Consider the following 19,936-nt stretch of genomic DNA (forward strand, 5'->3'; position numbering starts at 1 on the left):
TGCATGCTTGGTGTTCTCAATGTTTGTTCCGCACTATTGATTCCACCCCGATGTCCCAATTCAAATGAGGACATTTTAAAACGGCGCTTAACACAAACACAGTGTTCATTAGTACATATACACAAATGCTATGTACAAATATAGGGTCACTCCTTGCTGCACACAGAAGGGACATGCCTGTGTGAGTGGAAGAGGATGCATGATTGGGGTGCATTGTCGGCAAATGCTCATAGGATGCACAAGCACCAAGGTAGGCGAGAAAAAAGTCATCTCGCACTGTGCTCGTTGCCACAATGATTGACAGCAGGCAGCAGATTAAAAATAATAAATGCACCCACTCACCAGTCAGTTCCTGGTGGTGTAATGGTACAGCTGCTACCTGTTAAGGCGGAGAACATAGGCTTGATCTCAAATGTAATTTTATTTTTCAATTTACAAAAATTCCAAGACGTTTTTCACATTTATGTTGCAGCGGCAAGCTAAAAAACGTATCCGCTTTTGCATATTTACCATAAAGAAAATAAATAAATGTCCCCAAGTGCAAAGTTTCCAGACGCAAACAAACATGGAGTCATCGCTCAACTGTCCCCATCAGAAGCTCCATAGCGGCCAGGAAAGAGACTTGAAATTCCTGATCCGAGAAGCGAGTCACCGACTGCCGTGCGTTGTGTCTTATCTGTAGACGGTTCGCAGGTGTTAGATTGAGGATGGCCTCGATGGCTTCGGCGTAGCTGTCCTCGTCGTCTGCAAGGAAGCCTGTCCGACCACCCTCAAAAGGCACTACAATGTCCAGCTTGGGACCACCGGACTTGTGGGCGAGGATGACTTTCCCTGCTGCCATGCACTCCACGACACCTGGACAGGGTGACAGAAGTGTCACAGATGCAGTAAAGCCACCAAACCGGTGAGTGGTGCTCGATTCGATTACCTATCCCAAAGTGCTCGTTCCACATGGTGTGCAGTCCAATAGTGGCCTCCTGCAACTCCCTCTTCAACTCCGCAAAGGGTACGTTCAGTTTAAACGCCACCTTGTTGGCCACGCCCTGCTCCTGGCAAAGCCCCCGCAACATCAGCACCCGATCCTGGTCCTCCTGATTCCTGCATCCTCCAATCAAGATTAGCTTCAGCGCCTCCTTGGCATCGCTCCGCCGATCCAACACCTTCTTGAAAGCTGTGATCTGCAACCTGTGGTCCTTCTCTGGACGGAACTGCCCAATAGAGACGATGGTGTGGCACGTTTTGTCCCCGTGCTCCTCCAGCGGGATGTCAAGGAACGCGCTGACGTCGCAGGGCGGGTAGACCACGCTGGTGCGGCTGGGTGCTCGCCACAGTGTTAGAATGTGCTCCAGTGTCCAGGAGGAGTTGACCATGATGAGATGGTTGCAGGAGCCGGCCATGCTGTAGAGCAGGGCGAACATGCAGTAGTAGAGCACCTTGACGGCACTCAGGAGCAGGCTGTTGGACACATAATCTGGGTTGTTGAACCTGGGACAAGAGCCGTTCATCATCATCCCCACTTTAACTGGAATTCAGTCATAAGCGAGTGTCCAATTTTGCATAATTGGTCCCAAAATTCATTAATTCCGGGGAGAACATATCAACACTACATGGAGATGTCTCAATCTGAGGGTGACATACTAACCAAAAGCTTCATACTTGGATTTTGTTCTTGTATGAATTTGTGCCACATAGAAATTAGAGCCCTGACCCATTATCACATATCACAACGTTGCGTACGTTGCAAGTAAAAGAAGATCGATTCAGCTGTCGCCTCACTATTTTCCTGTTGGTATGATATTCTTTTGTGAAATTTTCCCCAAGGTCTTGTGGAACATCAAGATTTTATCTGGAAAAATGGTGACAAGCTTTAATGTTTTTGTTTGGCAGTGGCTTTGGTCTTGGAACTCTGCCATCCAGGTCGTTTTTGCCCAAAGTCATGAACCTTAAATAATAGGTCCCCTATTATGCTCACTTTTCCACCCTTTGGATTGAGTTGTGGTCTCCTATAGAGCAGCTACACACAATAACCAGCACAAAAATCTTTTTTGATTTTCCAGAATATGTACCTATTCCAACTGTATTTCCTTAGATTTGTGCTTCCTGCCAAAACGGTCTGTATTAATTTATTATTAATTTATTCCACCCACTGCCCGCCTCCGGGCATGCCCGCTCCGCTATGATTGGTCGAATGACACTAACTATTCTAACTACATTTATAGGTCAGGAAAGTGGAAAAGGCATAATAGGTCCCCTTTAACTGAAGCAAGTGAGGCCGTGCAGTTCTTTGGATGTTGTTGTTGGGTCTTTTGTGACTTCTTGGATGAGTCATCGCTGCGCTCTAGGGTCATTTTGGTTGGCCAGCTACTCCTGAGAAGGTTCACTACTGTTTAATATTTTCGCCATTAATGGATATTGGCTCTCACTGTGGTTGGCTGGAGTCCCAAAGCTTCATAAATGGCTTTAATACCTTATCCAGACTGATAGATCCCAGTTAAGTTAGTTTAACAGAGGGGTAATCACTTTTTCACACAGGGCCATGTAGGGTAAGTCTTCCTGTTGAGTTACATTTTTAGAATGTGTGGCAGGCCAATGAAAAATGCTTTGGACACCACGGTGTACAGTTTGAGCGATATTTTCACCATTAGTGGTAAATGGCTCTCACTGTGGTTGGCTGGAGTCCCAAAGCTTTATAAATGGCTTCACAATCATTTCTAGACTGATAGAGCTCAATTAATCTCACGTTTCATTCAAAACTGCATTTTGGTTCAGTTGTGTTGTCACTAATATTTAAATTTGTTTGATGATCTGAAAAAATTCAAATGTGACAGAAAAAAAAGAAATAAGGAAGGGGGCCAACACTTTTTCACACCACTGTATGCATTCAAGTAACAACGTACCTCTGGTTCCTGTCGCTCACCACAGACAGCATGTCGGTGCTGATGGTGGGGTAGTGAACGTAACTGGCCACGCTGCAGCCTCCTAGGTAGCGGAAAAGGGGCAGAGTGAAGGCGTAACCCATTGAATCGACATAGATGTCAGGTACGAATTCTGTGAGCGCCTCCCATCCCAAGAAGATGGAGCCCAGGCTTTGCCCGAGCAGAGTGAAGTGAGGAAAGAGGTTGGGCTCCACAAGAACTCGGTGCCTCAGGAACACAAAGTCAACGGCACGGGGGAGCACGATGTTGAAACGACGTCGCGCTCCATCCACAATCTCATGTGGCAAAACATCCAGGTCCCCGGTGTACACCACAAAGTCCATGTGTGAGTACCTGTGGGGGTACAAAGAACACAAATTCTTAACTTGGCAAAGAATTCAGAAGAGCCGATCCATTACCTTTGCTGCAAAGCCCGGATGGCACACCACAGCACTCTCTCTCCTCCACCACCAGCATTGCAGTACGGATGGAAGAAGGCCACTGCTGGACGCCCAGTCCTCGCCTGCCGAGCGCTCCTTTTGCCCTGCAGCCACAGACGCACGGCCAACACCAGCAGGACCAGAACGGCAAGCAGCAGCAGGCTCACAAACACCAGAGACAACAGCAACTTCCACAGGAAGCTGCAACAAAAGAGCAGGCGTTTATTTCTTCCTTTATTTCTAATACGCTAAATGAGCTTATTTTAAAGGAGAGAAACTGACATGTATAGAAATCACAGCTAGGAGACCCAAGTTCGATTCCACCCTCGGCCATCTCTGTGTAGAGTTTGCAAGTTCTCCCCGTTTCTCCGGTTTCCTCCCATATTCCAAAAACATGCTAGGTTAATTGGCGACTCCAAATTGTCCATAGGTATGAATGTGAGTGTGAATGGTTGTTTGTCTATATGTGCCCTGTGATTGGCTGGCCACCAGTCCAGGGTGTACCCCGCCTCTCGCCCAAAGACAGCTGGGATAGGCTCCAGCACCACCGCGACCCTCTTCTCTTGAGGATAAGCGGTAGAAAATGAATTAAAGAAGGTCTATTGATCAATTTGGCGCCATCTATCTTATCGTAGCGGTGCTGCAGTCGATTTGAAATGGCCATTCATTCATTCATTATGGAAATATTAAAATGGAAAACAAACAAACATCAGTGGAACGCTACTGTTGTAAAACAGTCAACAACGACCACAGCGATTATCTAACAAATGTATAATATTGTGGCTGAAACACAATGCTTCCTTACCCTGTTAATGTACACAAACAGAGAACCAGCTGGTCGTGCGCCGACATCTTGCCAACAGAAACAAAACTACAAACAAAACCGTTTGCTCTTTGCCTACCTGCTCTTTGCTGCCGTTTGGTGCCGATTGCCGCCACCTACAGGCTAGGATGTATAACTACACAGGAAAAATGCTGCTTTTGCTAGCCAGGACGCAGGATTCATTCATTTCCTATATCGCTTATCCTCACGAGGGTCGTGGGCGTGCTGGAGCCTATCCCGGCTGTCTTCGGTGGAGAGGCGGGGCGCCAGCCAATATACACACATTGACAAACAAACATTCGCAGCACACTCACATTCAGTCGCCAATTAACCTAGTTAATTAACCCTGGAATGTGGCAGCACCCATGAAAACTCCACACAGAGATGCCAGAGCAGGGAATCAAACTATGGTCTCCAAGCTGTGTGTCCTTCCCGCTAACCACTCCTACATCGTGCAGCCCATAACACCATGTTTACTGATCCGTGCCCCCGTTGTCTGGAAAAGCTAAAGTTTAACTTCTGAATAAACACCAAAACACCAAATCAATAACATTGCTCTACCCCCGCAGTGTGAGCAAACTATCAGTTGTCTGTGCCGTTTCCACGATGTGGGCAATTGTGATTTGCTTTGCTTTAATGAGCCAGCTCCTCTGGACGGGACACTGCACTGAAACCCAGTAAGTTGGACTTTTGTCATTTTCATCGCCATCATTTCCACCTCCCACAATGAAAGTGGGTGCTTGGGCCTTGCCACGCACGCCCCGCCTTATAATAATTCATGTCTTCTTGTGCGCAGTGACCAAATTCTATCAATCACACCAACAACACCAGAACAAGTGGACATCTTGAAGAATATATCCAGTCAATATGAGGTGGAAATAATTTGTATGTGGTTTTTTTCCTGCTCTTGCATAATAGCTGTGTGACATTTCTTTCAGACCACACTGTGGCAACCTGCACACCACCAGTACATCCAAGAGGAAACTCAGGTTCACCTCTACGTTCCTGCAAACAGCTCATCCGTGGTCAAAGAGTTGCTGCAGAGATATACAATAACACACCAGTATGTGCCCAGCTCGCTCTCCTATTTCGTTCCTGTTTTTGTGAACTGCTTGCACGTTCTTTAGGGTGTTATTGGACAACGCCAAGGAACTGATCGAAATGCAGACAAGGAATGACACCACGGACCCTCGAAGCAGCGTGACTTTCTACGAGAGATATCACCGCCTGGAAGACGTATGCCTTCCATTGTATGTTCATGTTCACGTATGCGTTCACCATGTTTTGTGATCTCTGCAGATCTATCGTTGGATTAACCACACCGCACAGGACAACCCCGACACCATCCAAACTATTCTTCTGGGTTCCTCGTACGAGAAGCGACCCCTCTACGCCCTTAAGGTGCACATGGTTGTTATACTTACATATTTTATCATTTCTTTTCATGGGACATTTCAATTCCTTATTTATCGATATATCACAATATTTTTTATAGTTACTGCACAGAAAACTTGTTTAAAACCTCCTAAATACACTTTTTAACATTATTAGAGAGCTCTAGACATGAAGTAACACCCCTATAGTCACCTCTACATGCTTATTACACGCTTAACAACTATTATCTCAATCGTTTCAGTAGACAAACATTATGTCAAATGACTGAAGTATCAATATTTTTGATTTGAGGATACATTTTCCAGCATAAAGAGCTGTTATTGATAGTCGTTATTAATCAGTATTGACCCACACATCACTAATTCCCATCACTTTAACAGCCTATTTTCTTCCACTCTAGTTGTCATTTAACAGCGAGAATAAGAAAGCCATGTGGATTGACTGTGGGATCCACGCCAGAGAGTGGATCTCTCCTGCCTTCTGCTTGTGGTTTATACAGTATGTGAGTACATCAGGTGTGTGTGTGTTAGCTTCGTGCACAAATCAGATGGGTAAAAATAATCTCCTCCCCCAAAGTCCTTAGCTTTTTACAAGCAAAACAAAGACATAACCGACATTTTGGACAACATGAATGTGTATGTCTTGCCCGTGATGAACCCGGATGGATACCACTACACGTGGACTACGGTAAGGCTACACAAGACAGACGTCATTCATAAGAGACGTTTGATTTATCTCTGCATGCTTGTTTTGTCTTTCAGAACCGTATGTGGAGGAAGAATCGGTCCGTCAGCAGAAGCGGCTCCTGTGTTGGTGTTGACCTAAACAGGAACTTTGATGCCAACTGGTGTAGTGAGTCTCTTGCTAGCGTATTTGTGTGCTTCTCAATCACGGGCGTCTCATTTGCTGCTGTCTGTGTTGTCCACCAGCGGAGGGGGCCTCCAAAGAGCCCTGCAGTGAGATCTACTGCGGTGCTTTCCCTGAATCAGAACCTGAATCAGAGGCCGTAGCTAACTTCCTGCGCAGTAACAAAGACACCATCCAGCTCTACCTCACCATCCACGCATATTCTCAGATGCTGCTCTTCCCATACTCCTGCACCTTGGAGGAGGCCGAGAACCACAACGAGCTGGTGAGTAGCCATGTATCGGCCAAAAACGAAACTCCTCTTTGAAATGGCTCTTTTCAAGTAAACGATTGGATATAAACTTTTCAAAGATATTTTGTTTGATACATTAAATTCCTGGCTGCACAGCGGTCGAGTGGTTAGTACGCACACCTCACAGCTAGGAGACCAGGGTTCAATTCCTTCCTCCACATTCCAAAAACATGCTAGGTTAATTGGCGACTCCAAATTGTCCATAGGTATGAATGCGAGTGTGAATGGTTGTTTGTCTTATATGTGCCCTGTGATTGGCTGGCCACCAGTCCAGGGTGTACCCCGCCTCTCGCCCGAAGACAGCTGGGATAGGCTCCAGCACCCTCCGCGACCCTCGTGAGGATAAGCGGTAGAATACGAACAAATATTAAATTCCTTATTTATTTGGTAGAGCATAGAAAACCTGTTTACGATCTTTTCTATATGTAAACACTGTTAGAGCCCTCTAGAAATGAAGTAACACCCCTATAGTCACATTTACCCAATTTAGTTGACATAATAAGAGAAAATAAGACTAATATAACACAGATGTTAGCATTGTTACTGCTTCTTTTTTACTTCCTGTTTTGGTACAGTACTTCCTGTGGTGGATATTGTCGCATCAGTGTAACATTAAGGACACCTGGGGCCAAAAATACATCAAATGTGCTTGAATATGCATGACAAAGAATAGGCGGTAGTCAACCACAAAACAGTATGAATCATTAATGAATATATTTTTGAAAAAACATGCAAATTCAAAAAACGTAGAGGAAAAATTGTATTAGTACATACGTAGAGTACGCTGCACCGGAAAATAAGCCGCACATGTGCATATCATAAAATTGCATATATATGGAAGGACCAGGCAGCTCTTGATTTGACAGAAGCCCATCACGAGCTGTGAAAAAGCTCACTGCAAGCTTCTTAAGATATACCTAATAAATATACAAACATGCTAATACGAGTTTAAAATGGAAAAAAGCAACTATTTTAAAGTTTTCCCATAATGCAAAGCATTTCATTGGAGGACAAGCAGCATAGAAAATGAATGACTGTGTGGCAATGATGCCTCTATCTACCAGAAGTAGCCACAGGAGCCCAGAGGGAGGCTGAGGTCATCGCAGCAATGAATGCGTTTCACCATTGCAATGCATTATGGGAAAACTTTAAAAGAGTTGGTTATTTACATTTTAAATTAATATTAGCATGTGCTTGTATATTTCTGATGTATACCATTTAAGTGTTAAATTGCTATGTGACGAATTTAGTTCCCACTCAGACTTCGAGGCTGGACTCGAAGTGTTTTTCCTTCTAACTGTGGATGTTGAATTTCAATCTCTCCTTGCAAGCTTGAGATGGCCCAAGAAGCTTCACAAATTATCAGAAGACATTACAGAAACACCTACAAATACGGTGCAGGAGCAAAGACAATATGTGAGTGAGTTGGGTTTTTTTTTTCATTGGATCGATTCAATTACTGATGCATAGCACTCACTCTTGCTGCAGACCTAGCTCCCGGTGGATCTGACGACTGGGCGTACAATCTCGGCATCAAGTACTCGTTCACGTTCGAGCTCCAAGACCGCGGGCAATATGGCTTTCTCCTGCCACCGTCTCACATTTCTAAGGCCTGCAATGAAGCTCTGCTTGCAGTGAAGACCATAGCTCAAAGGGTCATTGAGAAAACACAGGCTGCAACAGCTTAAGCAGTATCACCCAAATCGACTGTGAATAAACATGTGATTGTTACGTGATGATGCAAATGTTGTTGTAGGTGCAATTATAGGTAGTGATTACAATGTGTAGCAATATGTGGTGTACATGGTCAAAGTACATCACATTGCAACATGTGACTTGTAAGCTTTGATATGTGCGATGTGGAATTCTTTTGATTTAGGCTAATGTTTTCCCCACCAAACACACCTGTGTCCACTGCTGCAAGGCGTTTTATGAAAGTAAGTATAGCGCAGCCTTGACCCACCAAATATGGCGGCGATGTTGACGCACAACTCAGCGCTCGATGCGGCGTCTGTCGTTGTCTACTATGGTGAGAGCCTCCAAGCGGTCATGGAGTGACAGCGAAGACAGCCAATCACACGTTAGTAAGATACGGAAAGAACCAATCGATGAGCTTGTTGACGGTCGTTTCCCGCTTGATCCTAGTGCTTGGCATGTTTCATTTTCAATTAACATAATGTAGCAGTCAGGCGCTGAAATAAATAAAGAGATAAACAAACAAACAAATTCATAGATATATAAATGGACGCCAAACAGCCCATCTTTGGTTGGCACACAATCTAACAACTTTTGATAGAAATCTTCAGAAGACATCTTCATTAATATACAGCCACAACAGTCCGTTATACATATTCAACCAGTAGATGGCGCTATATGAGCAAATGTTGCCCTTACCACCATCGATGAAGAGCATGGGGAATGACGCACATCCTCCGTCGAAGCGTCTGCATTAGCATTTCCTTTTTTTTAAAAAGAGGCGTTATTATTTCCTCAGATATTGAATCTTGTTTTGCCACAACAGTAGATGCGACACCGATTCAATATCTTGGGTGAGTGTGGTTGTTTGATGCTCTCATGGTTTCGCTTCCGTCTTGCGGGACACGGAGGCCTCGCGCTTCAGAAATGTAAAGTGCTTTGCTTTAGCATTAGCCTCCATTCGTTGGTTTTCCTCGAATGTTTAACATGCAAATTTGCATGTGTTTTGATATTGTCGCAATGCAGTCTCCCCCTTATTTTAGTCTAATTGACAGTTTTAGGATAATGACGCAGTGGAATTAAAATTGTGTACGTAAAGAGTTACTTGGCTTACTGAAATCTAACCTTCGGTGTTTGAATGATATTCCGCCACTTACAAGAGTTGAAATCCCTCTTTTGTTTAGTTTAGAAAATTATCATTGTGTGTTTTAGCTTTATCTGTAGCCATTCAATTGCAATGAGGAAAAAAAATATTTTTTCATCTTTGCACATGCCACGAATACTAGTCCTAACCAGGTTGTTGTCCTCGCGTGTTATGTCGTAGTTAGTGTTGTTAAAATGGCTCATTCTTTGTGATATTTCCAGATCTGCAGAATGTCCAAGATCAGGCGAAAGGTTACAGTGGAGAATTCAAAAACAATATCTGATAGCAGCACTACCACCGCATCCAGCAGCACCAGCAACCCTGCCGCCCCCTCGCGCCGACCCAGCGTGTTTGAACGACTCGGCCCGAGCACTGGGAGTAATGCTGCTGATGTATGTGCAACACAGATTACCGCGAGACTATGAATGGAGACTCATACAAGTGGATGCTTGTTTGTGCCTTTCAGAGTCACTGTAGAAATTGGCTGAAGACTGGAAACTGCAGTTACGGCAGCACTTGTCGCTATACACATGGAACTCAACCACGAGGCAAAGGATTTAACTTTAGCCGGTACGACGGCTGGTTTCTCAGCTCTGTGTAAGGCTTTTGTTAGAATATATTTTCAGTGCTTAATTCGTTGTTGTGTATGTGTGTGTAGGTCAGCGGAGAGACCCACAGGCGATCTGCGGGAGAGGATGAAGAATAAAAGACAGGACAATGACCCAGAAAGCGTGAAGCGAGACTTGGATGAGCATACATCTCCTACAGGAAGAGTGAGTTTTTGCCTCTAAACCGATATGAACCGATTTAATTTTACGCCAGTGTTGGTCGGACAATATCATCAGACATCCCTCAACGCAACGCTTTTCAACATTATTCAAAGACCTGTATCTGCTTGCCCACCAACAGCAGAGAGACTCCTCCAGAGGCCGACATAGAGAAAAAGAGGATATCAAAATTACAAAGGAGCGTACCCCAGCCAGTGAGGAAGAGCCCCCAGAGTGGGAGACAACTCGTGAGGGTTTGCCAGCTGTTTTAGTTTTGTTTTGTACAGTGACCCGGGGCCCGTTACACAAAACTGGGATAAGGAATAAAGCCGGGATACCTTGGTTATCACTTATCCGTGATCCAATTGCACAAAAGCGGGATATGTTATGACTTTAGTTGCAGTGGAGATTGATTCCGTGGAACTAGCCTGTCATCTCATCCCTTACATCCCAATCACAATGGAGTGGGTGTGTCTTGAGGTGGGTGGAGTAAATTAAACAGACACTTTGGGTGGGAAGCAGGTCATCCATGGAAACGCTGCAGAGTCAGGAAGATCTAGAAGCGTACTGTGTGGGTTATTTTGTAGATGCTCTATTGGAGTCCAGGAATCAATACAAAGAGCCGAAAATCCTTGTCTGCTTTTTGGTTTGGCTTTGTGCAACCAATTAATCCGAGACACTCTTTGGATTGATTGGATTGGTCCTGGATGTCTGAATCCTTTTGTGTAAAGGGCCCCAGATTTGGAATGTTTGATTGCCTGTTGTGAAGAAGCATTAAATGTCCTGAAAGGTCTTCATGTGTCTTATTGTGGCTTGCAGATTCTGATATTGGTGACTATGACTACGAGTTGTCCCTTGAGATGAAACGTCAGAAGATTCAACGTGAACTAATGAAGCTGGAGCAGGAGAATTTGGACAAGAGAGAAGAGATGGTCGTGAAGAAAGACGAGACCGCCACCAAAGCAAGATCTACGGCTGTTCAAAAAGTAAGACTCAAGGTTCCCCGCACCTGGTTTGTCTCTATGACCTGGTCACCTGCAGACTGCATCTTCTCTCATATGTTGCTCAGGCCTCCCCTGAGCTGTTAACCTCGCGAGACCCCCCTTCACCCAGGAAGTCCAGTGGCTCCCCAAAACACAAAAGTGGAGTCAAAGGGTCTGGGAAGAAAGAGAAAAAGGCATTAGCATCCTCGCCTATCACAGAAACTGCCAAGTACGAGCCTACCAGGCAGAGAACCGTCAACTTGTTGACAAGATAAGGATGCGGTGATGACATTTTAGCTCTCGTCTGTGTTTCCATCAGATCGAAAGGATCTCACAGCAAGAAGAAAGGGCCTCGTACACCCAGTCCTCCCCCTCCAGTACCTCTGGACATCCCTGTGGTTGGAAAGAAGCACAAAGGCAAGCACAAAAACAAAGAGAAGGGTGAGGAGAAGCAGAAAGAAGGGAAAGACAGGGGACGGGATGCTGAAAAACACAAAGGACAAAACAAAAAGGAAAAACGCAGGTTTGCACCGGTCACTTCAGCACAATAAAATATGTATATTTGATATTCATAACAGCCATGTTCCTGTCTATACAGAGATCGATCAGACAGCTCCCATAAGGCCAAGCGCTTGGTGACATCAGAGGAACAATCCGCTAGTGTGTCTCCCCCTACCAGGAAGAAGTCCATTTCCCCCAAAGCTGCTTCGCATAAGGCCGCCCTACTGGTGTCTCCGCCTCGCAGGTCAGCAGATGCGCTGGATGCAGTTGCTGCAATGTGCAAGGATGCTATGAACTAACGTGTCTCCGTCTATGTAGATCTCCATCTCCTCAACGCCGCCAGCGCACACCCACTCCGCCCCGCCGTCGCTCTCCTTCCTCTCGCTCCGACTCCTCCCCGCAGCGACATTCGACCTCACCTCGCCGCCGGCGCTCATCCTCCCCCGCCTACCACCGCAGCACCGCTGCTTCTTCACCGCCAAGGTCCCAGCGGTCTCGATCTCCCGCCGTTTCCCATGATGCGTCTTCGCCCCACCGGCGCTCTGATAGATCAAGCCCCGCTCGGCGCCACTCGAGAGGCCGTGAGAGAAGCCGCGGCGACAGAGAGAGGAGTCCGCACACTCAGGAGCGCAGACGTGAGCGCAGAGATGGTAAGTGTTTTTAGTGTACTTCCCATTCTCTGTTTCTGGACCTCTGCACTTTTTTTGCTGCTTATCCTTATCCTCACACACACATCGCTCCTGCTTGCTGCTAAACACGCTAGCATGTGCTGCTGGGTGGAGGTTCTGGCATGCAGTCTGTAATGGATGGATATTGAATCGGGACGTCCCAATGTTTTGTTGAACTGTTATTCGACATCTAATCCAGTGGTGTTTGTCTGCAGTCAAACAGTTCAAAGTATACATTCACTCTTTGCAGTTCATTGGTTCCAGACCCGAATTTAATGTTTTTGTAGTTTTCTTGCATAGAAAACCTGTTTAAAACGTTTTAAATGCACTTTTGAATGTGATTAGATCACTGAAGACATGTAATAGCACCCTTTATGTATTTATTTATTTGTTTGTTTGTTTATTTATTACTATTAAACATAAATGACATTCAACACTTTTGTTTGTGTCTGAAAAAGAGAGCCGAAGCAAGCGAGAAAAGGACAATAACCGTGAAGACCGGGACTACGACACGGAGCAGGTCTTGTCTCGGGATAGCCGTGACGACAGAGACTCCAGAGAAGCCCGAGAGCGACGGGATGGTCGAGGACGGGACACAGCCAGAGAACTTCGCGACCGCAGAGATGTGAAGGAAACGAGAGAGAGCAGGACAGAAACTCGCTGCAGCCGAGAGTCACTTGAGCATCGGGATCGTGAGCGAGAGCGTGAAAAAGACAGAGACAGAGAGCGGGAAAAGGAAAGGGACCGAGATAGGGAGAGGATCGACACCCTCAGGAAGGAGGAAGCTGCCCAGGACGACAGGAATTACGGGAGATCTCATGGACGTGAAGAAGGAGGAAGAGAAGGACGAGCTGAGACCAGAACGGACAGAAACGGACGAGGGAGGGGGCGTGAAATACCTGACAAAGGCAAGGCTTCGAAGGCTTGAATATCATTGTGGGGAAAAAATCTCACATACAGTGTCGGATGAATCTCCCTCTATTAGGCTCAAACAGGAACTCTCGAGGGTCCCAGCTGGACAGCAGCCATGACAACTGGGAGTCACGAAGCGGCGGTGCACGTGAACGCAGCACAGAGAGGAGCAATGCGTCAGAGCGAGACCGCTACGATGGCGACAAGAGAGGAGAGCAGGCCCGAGACTCGTCATACGACCGGAGAGGTGGTCACAGTGAAAGAGACCGCAGAGATAATCGTGACAGAGGTGGGGGGAGTTGACATTTGTCAATCTCATCATTGTGTATAATATGTAACACACACCCTAATGTTTTAACAAATCTGTCAAATTATCATATCGAGTCATACCTTGTTTGTCACTGTCAATTGGTTCTGGACCCCACTGTGATAGGTGAATCTCCGCTTAGTAGGTTTTCAAATATTAATAAATTGAATATTTTCTTGTTTATGACATTCTGAATAGATTTTTCTTACCATTACTCGAGCCCTGACCTTCTAGATACATTTTAGAAAGAAATACCACAGCCATGTTTACATTCCTATTACCTAATATAGTAGACATAAGACAGAAAATACACATTTTTGGGAAACATTGGGAAAGTTCCATTTTGGCATGGCATTAAAAAAATGGAAATCATCCATCCTCACCATGATGTTTGTCACTTGACTGATAGTATGACATGCATCTGGCATACATGTACTTTTGTAAAATAATGGACACTGCAGCTGTTTTTGTTCACACCACATTCTTATGCACAGGCTGCGGGATCTTCGCAGGGCGACCCTTTCAGCATAGCAAGTTCCGAGCTAACAAGTTAGCCTTCTTCAAAAGTTAAAACAGGGTGTGAAACTGAGAAGAAGCCAAAAATGTACCACTTCCACACAGAATGGGAGAACTTTTTCCACTATCAAACTCTGAAAACTAGAGAAACTAATAGGCCATAGTCAGCCACAAAACAGTGCTGTTTTATTAATAAATGAACTTTTGAAAAACCGCAATAGAGTAAGGGTGCAATGTTCAAACCCCAAGTGGTGACGGACAACTGTAAGAGCCCTTTTCCATGTGCTTGTATTTCCGGTCAGATCAGGTTGTAATTGTTGATTTTGTTACCCTAGAAACTCTGAATGTGCATGACATTTTTCGCCCCCGGGCTTAACATTTCGACTGTGTTTTCCCAGATCAAAGGGCAGCTTCTCCAAATCGACACCAGAGAAGATCCGAGGAGTCAGAGAGGGACGAGAGAAGGGATGAGCGAAGGACAGACCGAGGAGATGAGCGACGCGAGGACCGGACCAGAGACCGTGAGAGAGACAGGGAGCGGGAACGGGAGAAAGACAGGGAGCGGGAGAGGGAAAAGGAGCGAGAAAAGGAGCGAGAGGCTGAGCGGGAGCGTGCCAGGGAGCGGGAGCGTGAAAGGGAGAGAGACAGGGAGCGTGAAAGGGAGCGGGAGAGAGAGGAGCGAGAACGGGAGAGAGAGGAGCGCGAGAGGGAGAGGAAGGAGCGTGAACGGGAGAGAGAGCAGCGGGAGCGAGAGAGGCAGCGGGAATGGGAGGAGCGAGAGAGGGGGAGGGAGGAAAGGCGAGATAGGAGAGAAGATGCCCGCGATGACCGCGCCATTCGAGAAACGCGGGACGATCGCAAAACAAGGCATGTATATCGATGCTCAATTTAGTTTGTTGTGTCGGTGTTTTGACAAAACATATTGTTTTATCGTAGCGCTCCCCTTTTACTCCTTATAGTCGCAAGCGGCACAGGTTGGAGAGCAGCCCAAGCCCCCGACCTTCACCCAAGCGAGGGACACGTGACATCAGTCCTGCAGACAGTGACGGCTACATCAGCGCAGATGAGAAAAGTGAGCGTCCAATTGGCCGAGGACTGGCCAAGCTCCACCCACAGCCCCTCCTCCCCAGCCCTGTGTGTCTGCCTCCGAGTGACAGTAGGAAATTCTTTTAGAGAGGACAAACTCATTTGGGAATGGGGCGCACGAATGTACAACCAATACATCATGTGACATCTTCATGTGCAGGCACGGACAAGCATCGCCTTTTGAGCCAGGTGGTGCGGCCCCAGGAGCCCCAGTTGCGCTCCCCATCGAGGGCTACAGCGCCCGATGACAAGCCTGGCCACTGGAAGGATGAAGAGCGCAGAGCAGTGGCAGACAAGAGGGAATTGCGCAGTCGCCATGAGGACCAGGAGTCCCGAGGCGAGCGCAGCAGGGGAGGTGACCGACGAGGGGATCAGGTAGCAGACACGCACTCAGACGCCCGTGGCCGAGGCAGAGACCTGCGAGACCCCACACCGCCTCCTGTTTCTGTGGCTCCTGGCGCCGACCGCGAAGACCGAGACGTCGCCGGCTCACAACCCCAAGAGGACGGCAAAAAGAAGACCAAAGCACTGAGGAAGGGCTTGAAGAAAGGACGCAAAGAGGAAAGTGAGGTGGCTGGTGGCAAAGGCGTAACTGAGCCTCCAACTGGTGCTACGATGGGTGGGCCTCCATCGCTACTTTCACCAAAGAAAGGAGCAAAAAAGAAGGTGCTCGAGCGAAAGAGAAAACGGTCACATGGAGATTCTGATGCATCTGAGGAGGATTCTTCAGTGGCCCAACCCCATAATAAGAGGAAGAGAGGACCTCGGACACCGCCGCCATCATTGAGACCTGGTCACCGGGGCACTGGAGCCAATGCTGAGCCCTCCCCACAGTCCAAAATAGATAACTTCAGTGACTGGTCAGATGAGGAGGTCTCAGATCGAGGTCAACTGGACTCTGCTCTCACTGAGCGAGCTCCAACTGAGCCTCTTCGGAGAGGGAGTGGCCCCAGGATGGGCCGGGAAAGAGAGAGATGCAACCCCCCACCCATCGCTCCTCTGCTTCTGCAAGACCCTCCCATGATGCTGCAGACATTAACGCCACAGCCCCTGATGTCCCAGCCCCTTCTCCGCAAACCTCTCCCGGAGCAGCCACGCAGCAGCAGCATGGGAAGCAACCAGAGCCGCACGTCATCCAGACGGCCACGGTCCCCCTCCAATGAGTCGGCCCACCGTGATGACCTCCAAGGATCACGGTCCCGCAGGGGCCGCCTTCAGGGCAGTAACGCACATGACCGTGAAAGGGAGCGAGAACGAGAAAGGTTGGCAATGAATGACCCACCAGGAGCCGAAAGGAAATCACGAATCGACCAGTTGAGGAGAGGCGAACCTAGCCGCAGTACCTCCTCGGGTAAACTGTCAGATAAATGTGACATAAAAGCTTCCTACCTGCACACCCTAACATAGACCTCTTTCCACTTGTAGACCGCCAGGATTCCCGCAGCCACAGCTCCAGGCGTAGCTCCCCCGACTCCGAGAGACAGGCCAGGTCCCAGTCTCGCGCCGGCTCCTATGACAGTCGAGAGCGAGATCGCGACAGGGAGCAATTTGATCGTGAACGCGACCGAAAGGACGTCCGGCAACAACAGCCAGGCCTGATACTCCAACAGCCTCTTCAACAGCAGAGGGACTGGGATCCTGAATCCAGAGAGTGGACTGGTAGGGGACGAGAGCCCCTGCTCATGCGTCCCGGCCGTGAACCTCTTCTGAGGGAGAGGGACATCCGGGACAGGGAACGCTTACTCCCCGAGGGACTCATTCAGCAGCACGAGCGGGAACGCGAGAGGGAACGTGACAGGAGCGACAGAGAAAGGGAGAGATTGATGATGCTGGCCTCTCCCTCCCACTCTGACACCAGAGCTGCGGCGCGAAGTGACCTGATAAGACAAGACAGAGGTGACTATGAGCCCCTCCTTCCAAGAGAAGTCTTCAGCCCACCGGAACCTGAGAAACCCAGCAACAGTCACCACGTGGCGGGCGAGCAGCCGGAGATGGAGAGAATAGACAGCATTGATGGTAAAAACACCACCACTCTCCTTGCTTTGGTTTTTACATGCTTGGGTCAACATTAAGGACCATGTGTATGCTGCTGTGTTATAGGAGAGGATGATGGGAAAGAAGATGACAGCCAGTCAGTGGCATCTGTTGGAGAGGAGTATGAACCAATCAGTGATGATGAGCTTGATGAAATTCTGGCTGACAGTCAGAAAAAGGAAGAGCAACAGGATGAGGAGAAAATTGCAGGTAAAAAAATTATTTTGGGGGATTTACATATGGACACATTTCATCGACATTAGCTCACCCCCTGCCGTGTGTCAACAGGCCCTCTGGATGTCATCGATGTGGACTGGTCCAGCTTGATGCCCAGACAGAAACAGGAACCCAGGGCCGCCGGGGCTGCATTGCTGCGCTTCACCCCAGGGGCTGTTCTCCTCAGGGCAGGTGTCTCCAAGCGACTTGCTGGGCCTCAGCTCTTGGAGAAGGTGAAAGAAGTGTGCAAGGCAGAGCTTGATGACCCTAAAGGTGAGAGAGTTTACGTCTTAGACAAGGGTTGGGTTGCGTTGTGGAGAGGTTTATGTAGCTTTCAGACCGGCATTGCACGGGGGAGCTCCTCTTGTATTTAATAACAGAGTAAATAAATGCAACTCTGCAACTCCCTTCCAGAGGCTGACAAGCTATTTGAGCACGACCTCGGAGCCTTAAACATGGCCGCCCTGAACAGACGTGTAGAAAGGGCGGGTCTACTCAGCAACCTGGGGCCATGCTGCAAAGCTCTGTGTGCCCGTAGGGACTTGGCCATTCGCAGGCAGCTGTTAAAAAATGACAAGGTAAATGTAAGCTATTTTGCCTGAAGTTGTGGTGTTGTGCATCTAGTAATCCTCCTCTCCTTTAGGGCCTCACCAAACAGTATCCCATGAACCCTGTGGTGGACAGTGAGCTGCTACAGATGAGCATGCGTCTTTTTAGGAAAACTATGGCCGGTCAGGTTTCTGCTCCAGAAAGGTCAGACGGTGGGTCCGACCCAGCTCCTGAACCGAGCTTGCCAGCGCCACCCATTGTGGCACAGCCAGAAGTTTGCGTGTCCTAAAGGAACATATGAACATAATTGCTTATGAGCCCAATCTCTCTCGTTTCATCACATACGCCATGTTTTAGTAGGAAATGAACACAAAAAAAATGTGAAGCATTATTTAGGTTTTAAATGTTTTGCATGTTTTCCGTGGCATAGAAGACCAGTCCTTTCAGCCTGGTGGAAGGAATGTCATGACCTTGGTACAAGAGATGTTGACACACCTTTTAAAAAAACAAACAAAAAAAACCCTATAAGCTTTTTAGTGCTTTTTAAAGCCTGTTTTGAGTTTTATTGTCAGCGTCACCTGCCTTAAGTCCGTGTTTGCATACATTGTGCATTTCTTACAGAAAGTGGTGCAGGCAGTAAAAGGTTGGGAAAAAATGCATCTTCTATGTAGAAGACAACAAATGTCAAAAGTACAGCCTCCAAATGTCAGTGTTCAAAGGCTATATTTTTTCTTGTTTGACATTGCAAACATTACTTTTGAAAGACAAATATGATGTAACCCAATAGTGAAAATAAACTGGTTAAAAATAATTTATTTTCCTAGATATTTTTATAACAATTTTGATTCATCTGGACTATGAACAGTCGTGTGTGTCACCGCAGGTTATAACTGTGCGTTAAATTGCTTACCTGTTATTTGTGGGTCGGTCTTTGTATGACATTTCAGCCTTCAAATGTGACACTAGTGATGTCTTACCTGCAGCAACTCACAATCAATTCTGGTTTTCGGGTACAGTCCAGCTACTCTGAAATGTTTGGCCAGGATATGAGACATGTTGCTCGGTCTTCTTTTTATTGTATTTTCTTTTCTGGTGTGGTTTTGCTCTGGCAGTACTCTAAGTCCCTGCAATGCCCTGAGCTTGTACTGTTGTACACAGAGTACTGCTGGCACGCTGGGAACTCTCATCAGTCTTCATCCAGGAAGAGACACTAGAATGCTTCGGTAATCCTGACTGAAAACGTCCTCCCAGGGAACTTCACATGTTTTCTGTATTCTCATGGTTGACCATCCAGTGACAATTAAAAAAAGGAAAAAAAAAGACTTGTACAGCTGGATAAATGGACCTTGCCTTTTTCCCCCTCAGTTGGTGCTGCAGCTCAAATACATTGGACCAGCTTTAGTATTGCCTCCCATCAGTCTGACGGAACAATAACAATCATAACTTTTGTCTTGGATTCCACATGGTGCCTCTTTCCATGAGTCTTGAATTCACTGTGAAACCAGAAATGTCTATTCACATTGCTTCCCGGTTTACTTTTCTCAGTCAATATGGAATGTGCACTTAAAAACACAAGTAATCTCAATATGGGACCCATTCCACTTGCATAGACAGGTAAGCTACCACATTAGTTTTCCTATTGACCATTACACTGCTGGGAAAATAAAGGAAACACTAAAATAAAGTTGTGTAGCTGAGTGAATAAAAGACTAAATATGTACTGGAATAGTGGAATGTGCTGACGAAAAATCACGCATGAATTATCAATGGAACTCAAATTTATCATTATTCGAGGTGTCTTGCTGTTCACCTGTTAATTTGCCCAA

The 19,936-nt window shown here is 46.9% G+C and overlaps 3 protein-coding genes across 7 annotated transcripts; 2 read left to right on the forward strand and 1 right to left on the reverse strand.

Moving 5' to 3' along the window:
- Positions 1-386: 386 nt before the first annotated feature.
- Positions 387-11,460, reverse strand: alg11 (ALG11 alpha-1,2-mannosyltransferase). 3 transcript variants are annotated; one of them, XM_078796786.1, is made up of 5 exons: positions 11,348-11,460; positions 3,335-3,556; positions 2,898-3,269; positions 929-1,485; positions 387-855 (listed from the first exon to the last, which is right to left on the reverse strand). In XM_078796786.1, the coding sequence occupies exons 3-5, from the start codon at positions 3,257-3,259 to the stop codon at positions 572-574; spliced, it is 1,203 nt and encodes a 400-aa protein (XP_078652912.1). In that variant the 5' UTR covers positions 3,260-3,269; positions 3,335-3,556; positions 11,348-11,460; the 3' UTR covers positions 387-571. The 3 variants fall into 3 exon arrangements, with proteins under 3 accessions (XP_078652912.1, XP_057907533.2, XP_057907536.2); XM_058051550.2 differs by lacking the exon at positions 11,348-11,460 and adding an exon at positions 4,161-4,237; XM_058051553.2 differs by lacking the exon at positions 11,348-11,460 and adding an exon at positions 3,638-3,761.
- cpb2 (carboxypeptidase B2 (plasma)) lies at positions 4,735-8,463 on the forward strand. The gene is made up of 11 exons (XM_058051885.2): positions 4,735-4,855; positions 4,975-5,050; positions 5,117-5,241; positions 5,306-5,414; positions 5,478-5,579; positions 5,974-6,075; positions 6,150-6,260; positions 6,335-6,425; positions 6,503-6,705; positions 8,064-8,148; positions 8,221-8,463. The coding sequence occupies exons 1-11, from the start codon at positions 4,785-4,787 to the stop codon at positions 8,418-8,420; spliced, it is 1,275 nt and encodes a 424-aa protein (XP_057907868.2). The 5' UTR covers positions 4,735-4,784; the 3' UTR covers positions 8,421-8,463.
- On the forward strand, positions 9,132-19,903 carry zc3h13 (zinc finger CCCH-type containing 13). Of its 3 annotated transcripts, none has more exons than XM_058051883.2 (20): positions 9,132-9,281; positions 9,793-9,963; positions 10,038-10,141; positions 10,230-10,344; positions 10,481-10,592; positions 11,158-11,324; positions 11,408-11,550; positions 11,641-11,844; positions 11,920-12,066; positions 12,141-12,472; positions 12,949-13,398; positions 13,476-13,691; positions 14,624-15,092; positions 15,185-15,381; positions 15,472-16,662; positions 16,737-17,327; positions 17,412-17,555; positions 17,634-17,834; positions 17,976-18,139; positions 18,205-19,903. In XM_058051883.2, the coding sequence occupies exons 2-20, from the start codon at positions 9,802-9,804 to the stop codon at positions 18,397-18,399; spliced, it is 5,304 nt and encodes a 1,767-aa protein (XP_057907866.2). In that variant the 5' UTR covers positions 9,132-9,281; positions 9,793-9,801; the 3' UTR covers positions 18,400-19,903. The 3 variants fall into 3 exon arrangements, with proteins under 3 accessions (XP_057907866.2, XP_078652910.1, XP_057907867.2); XM_078796784.1 differs by having other exon boundaries at positions 15,185-15,297; XM_058051884.2 differs by having other exon boundaries at positions 10,481-10,586.
- Positions 19,904-19,936: the final 33 nt, after the last annotated feature.

This window comes from Doryrhamphus excisus, linkage group LG15, assembly GCF_037039965.1.
Source record: "Doryrhamphus excisus strain RoL-2023G ecotype Guam linkage group LG15, RoL_Dexc_Guam_v1.1, whole genome shotgun sequence".
NCBI classification, from domain to species: Eukaryota; Metazoa; Chordata; class Actinopteri; order Syngnathiformes; family Syngnathidae; genus Doryrhamphus; species Doryrhamphus excisus.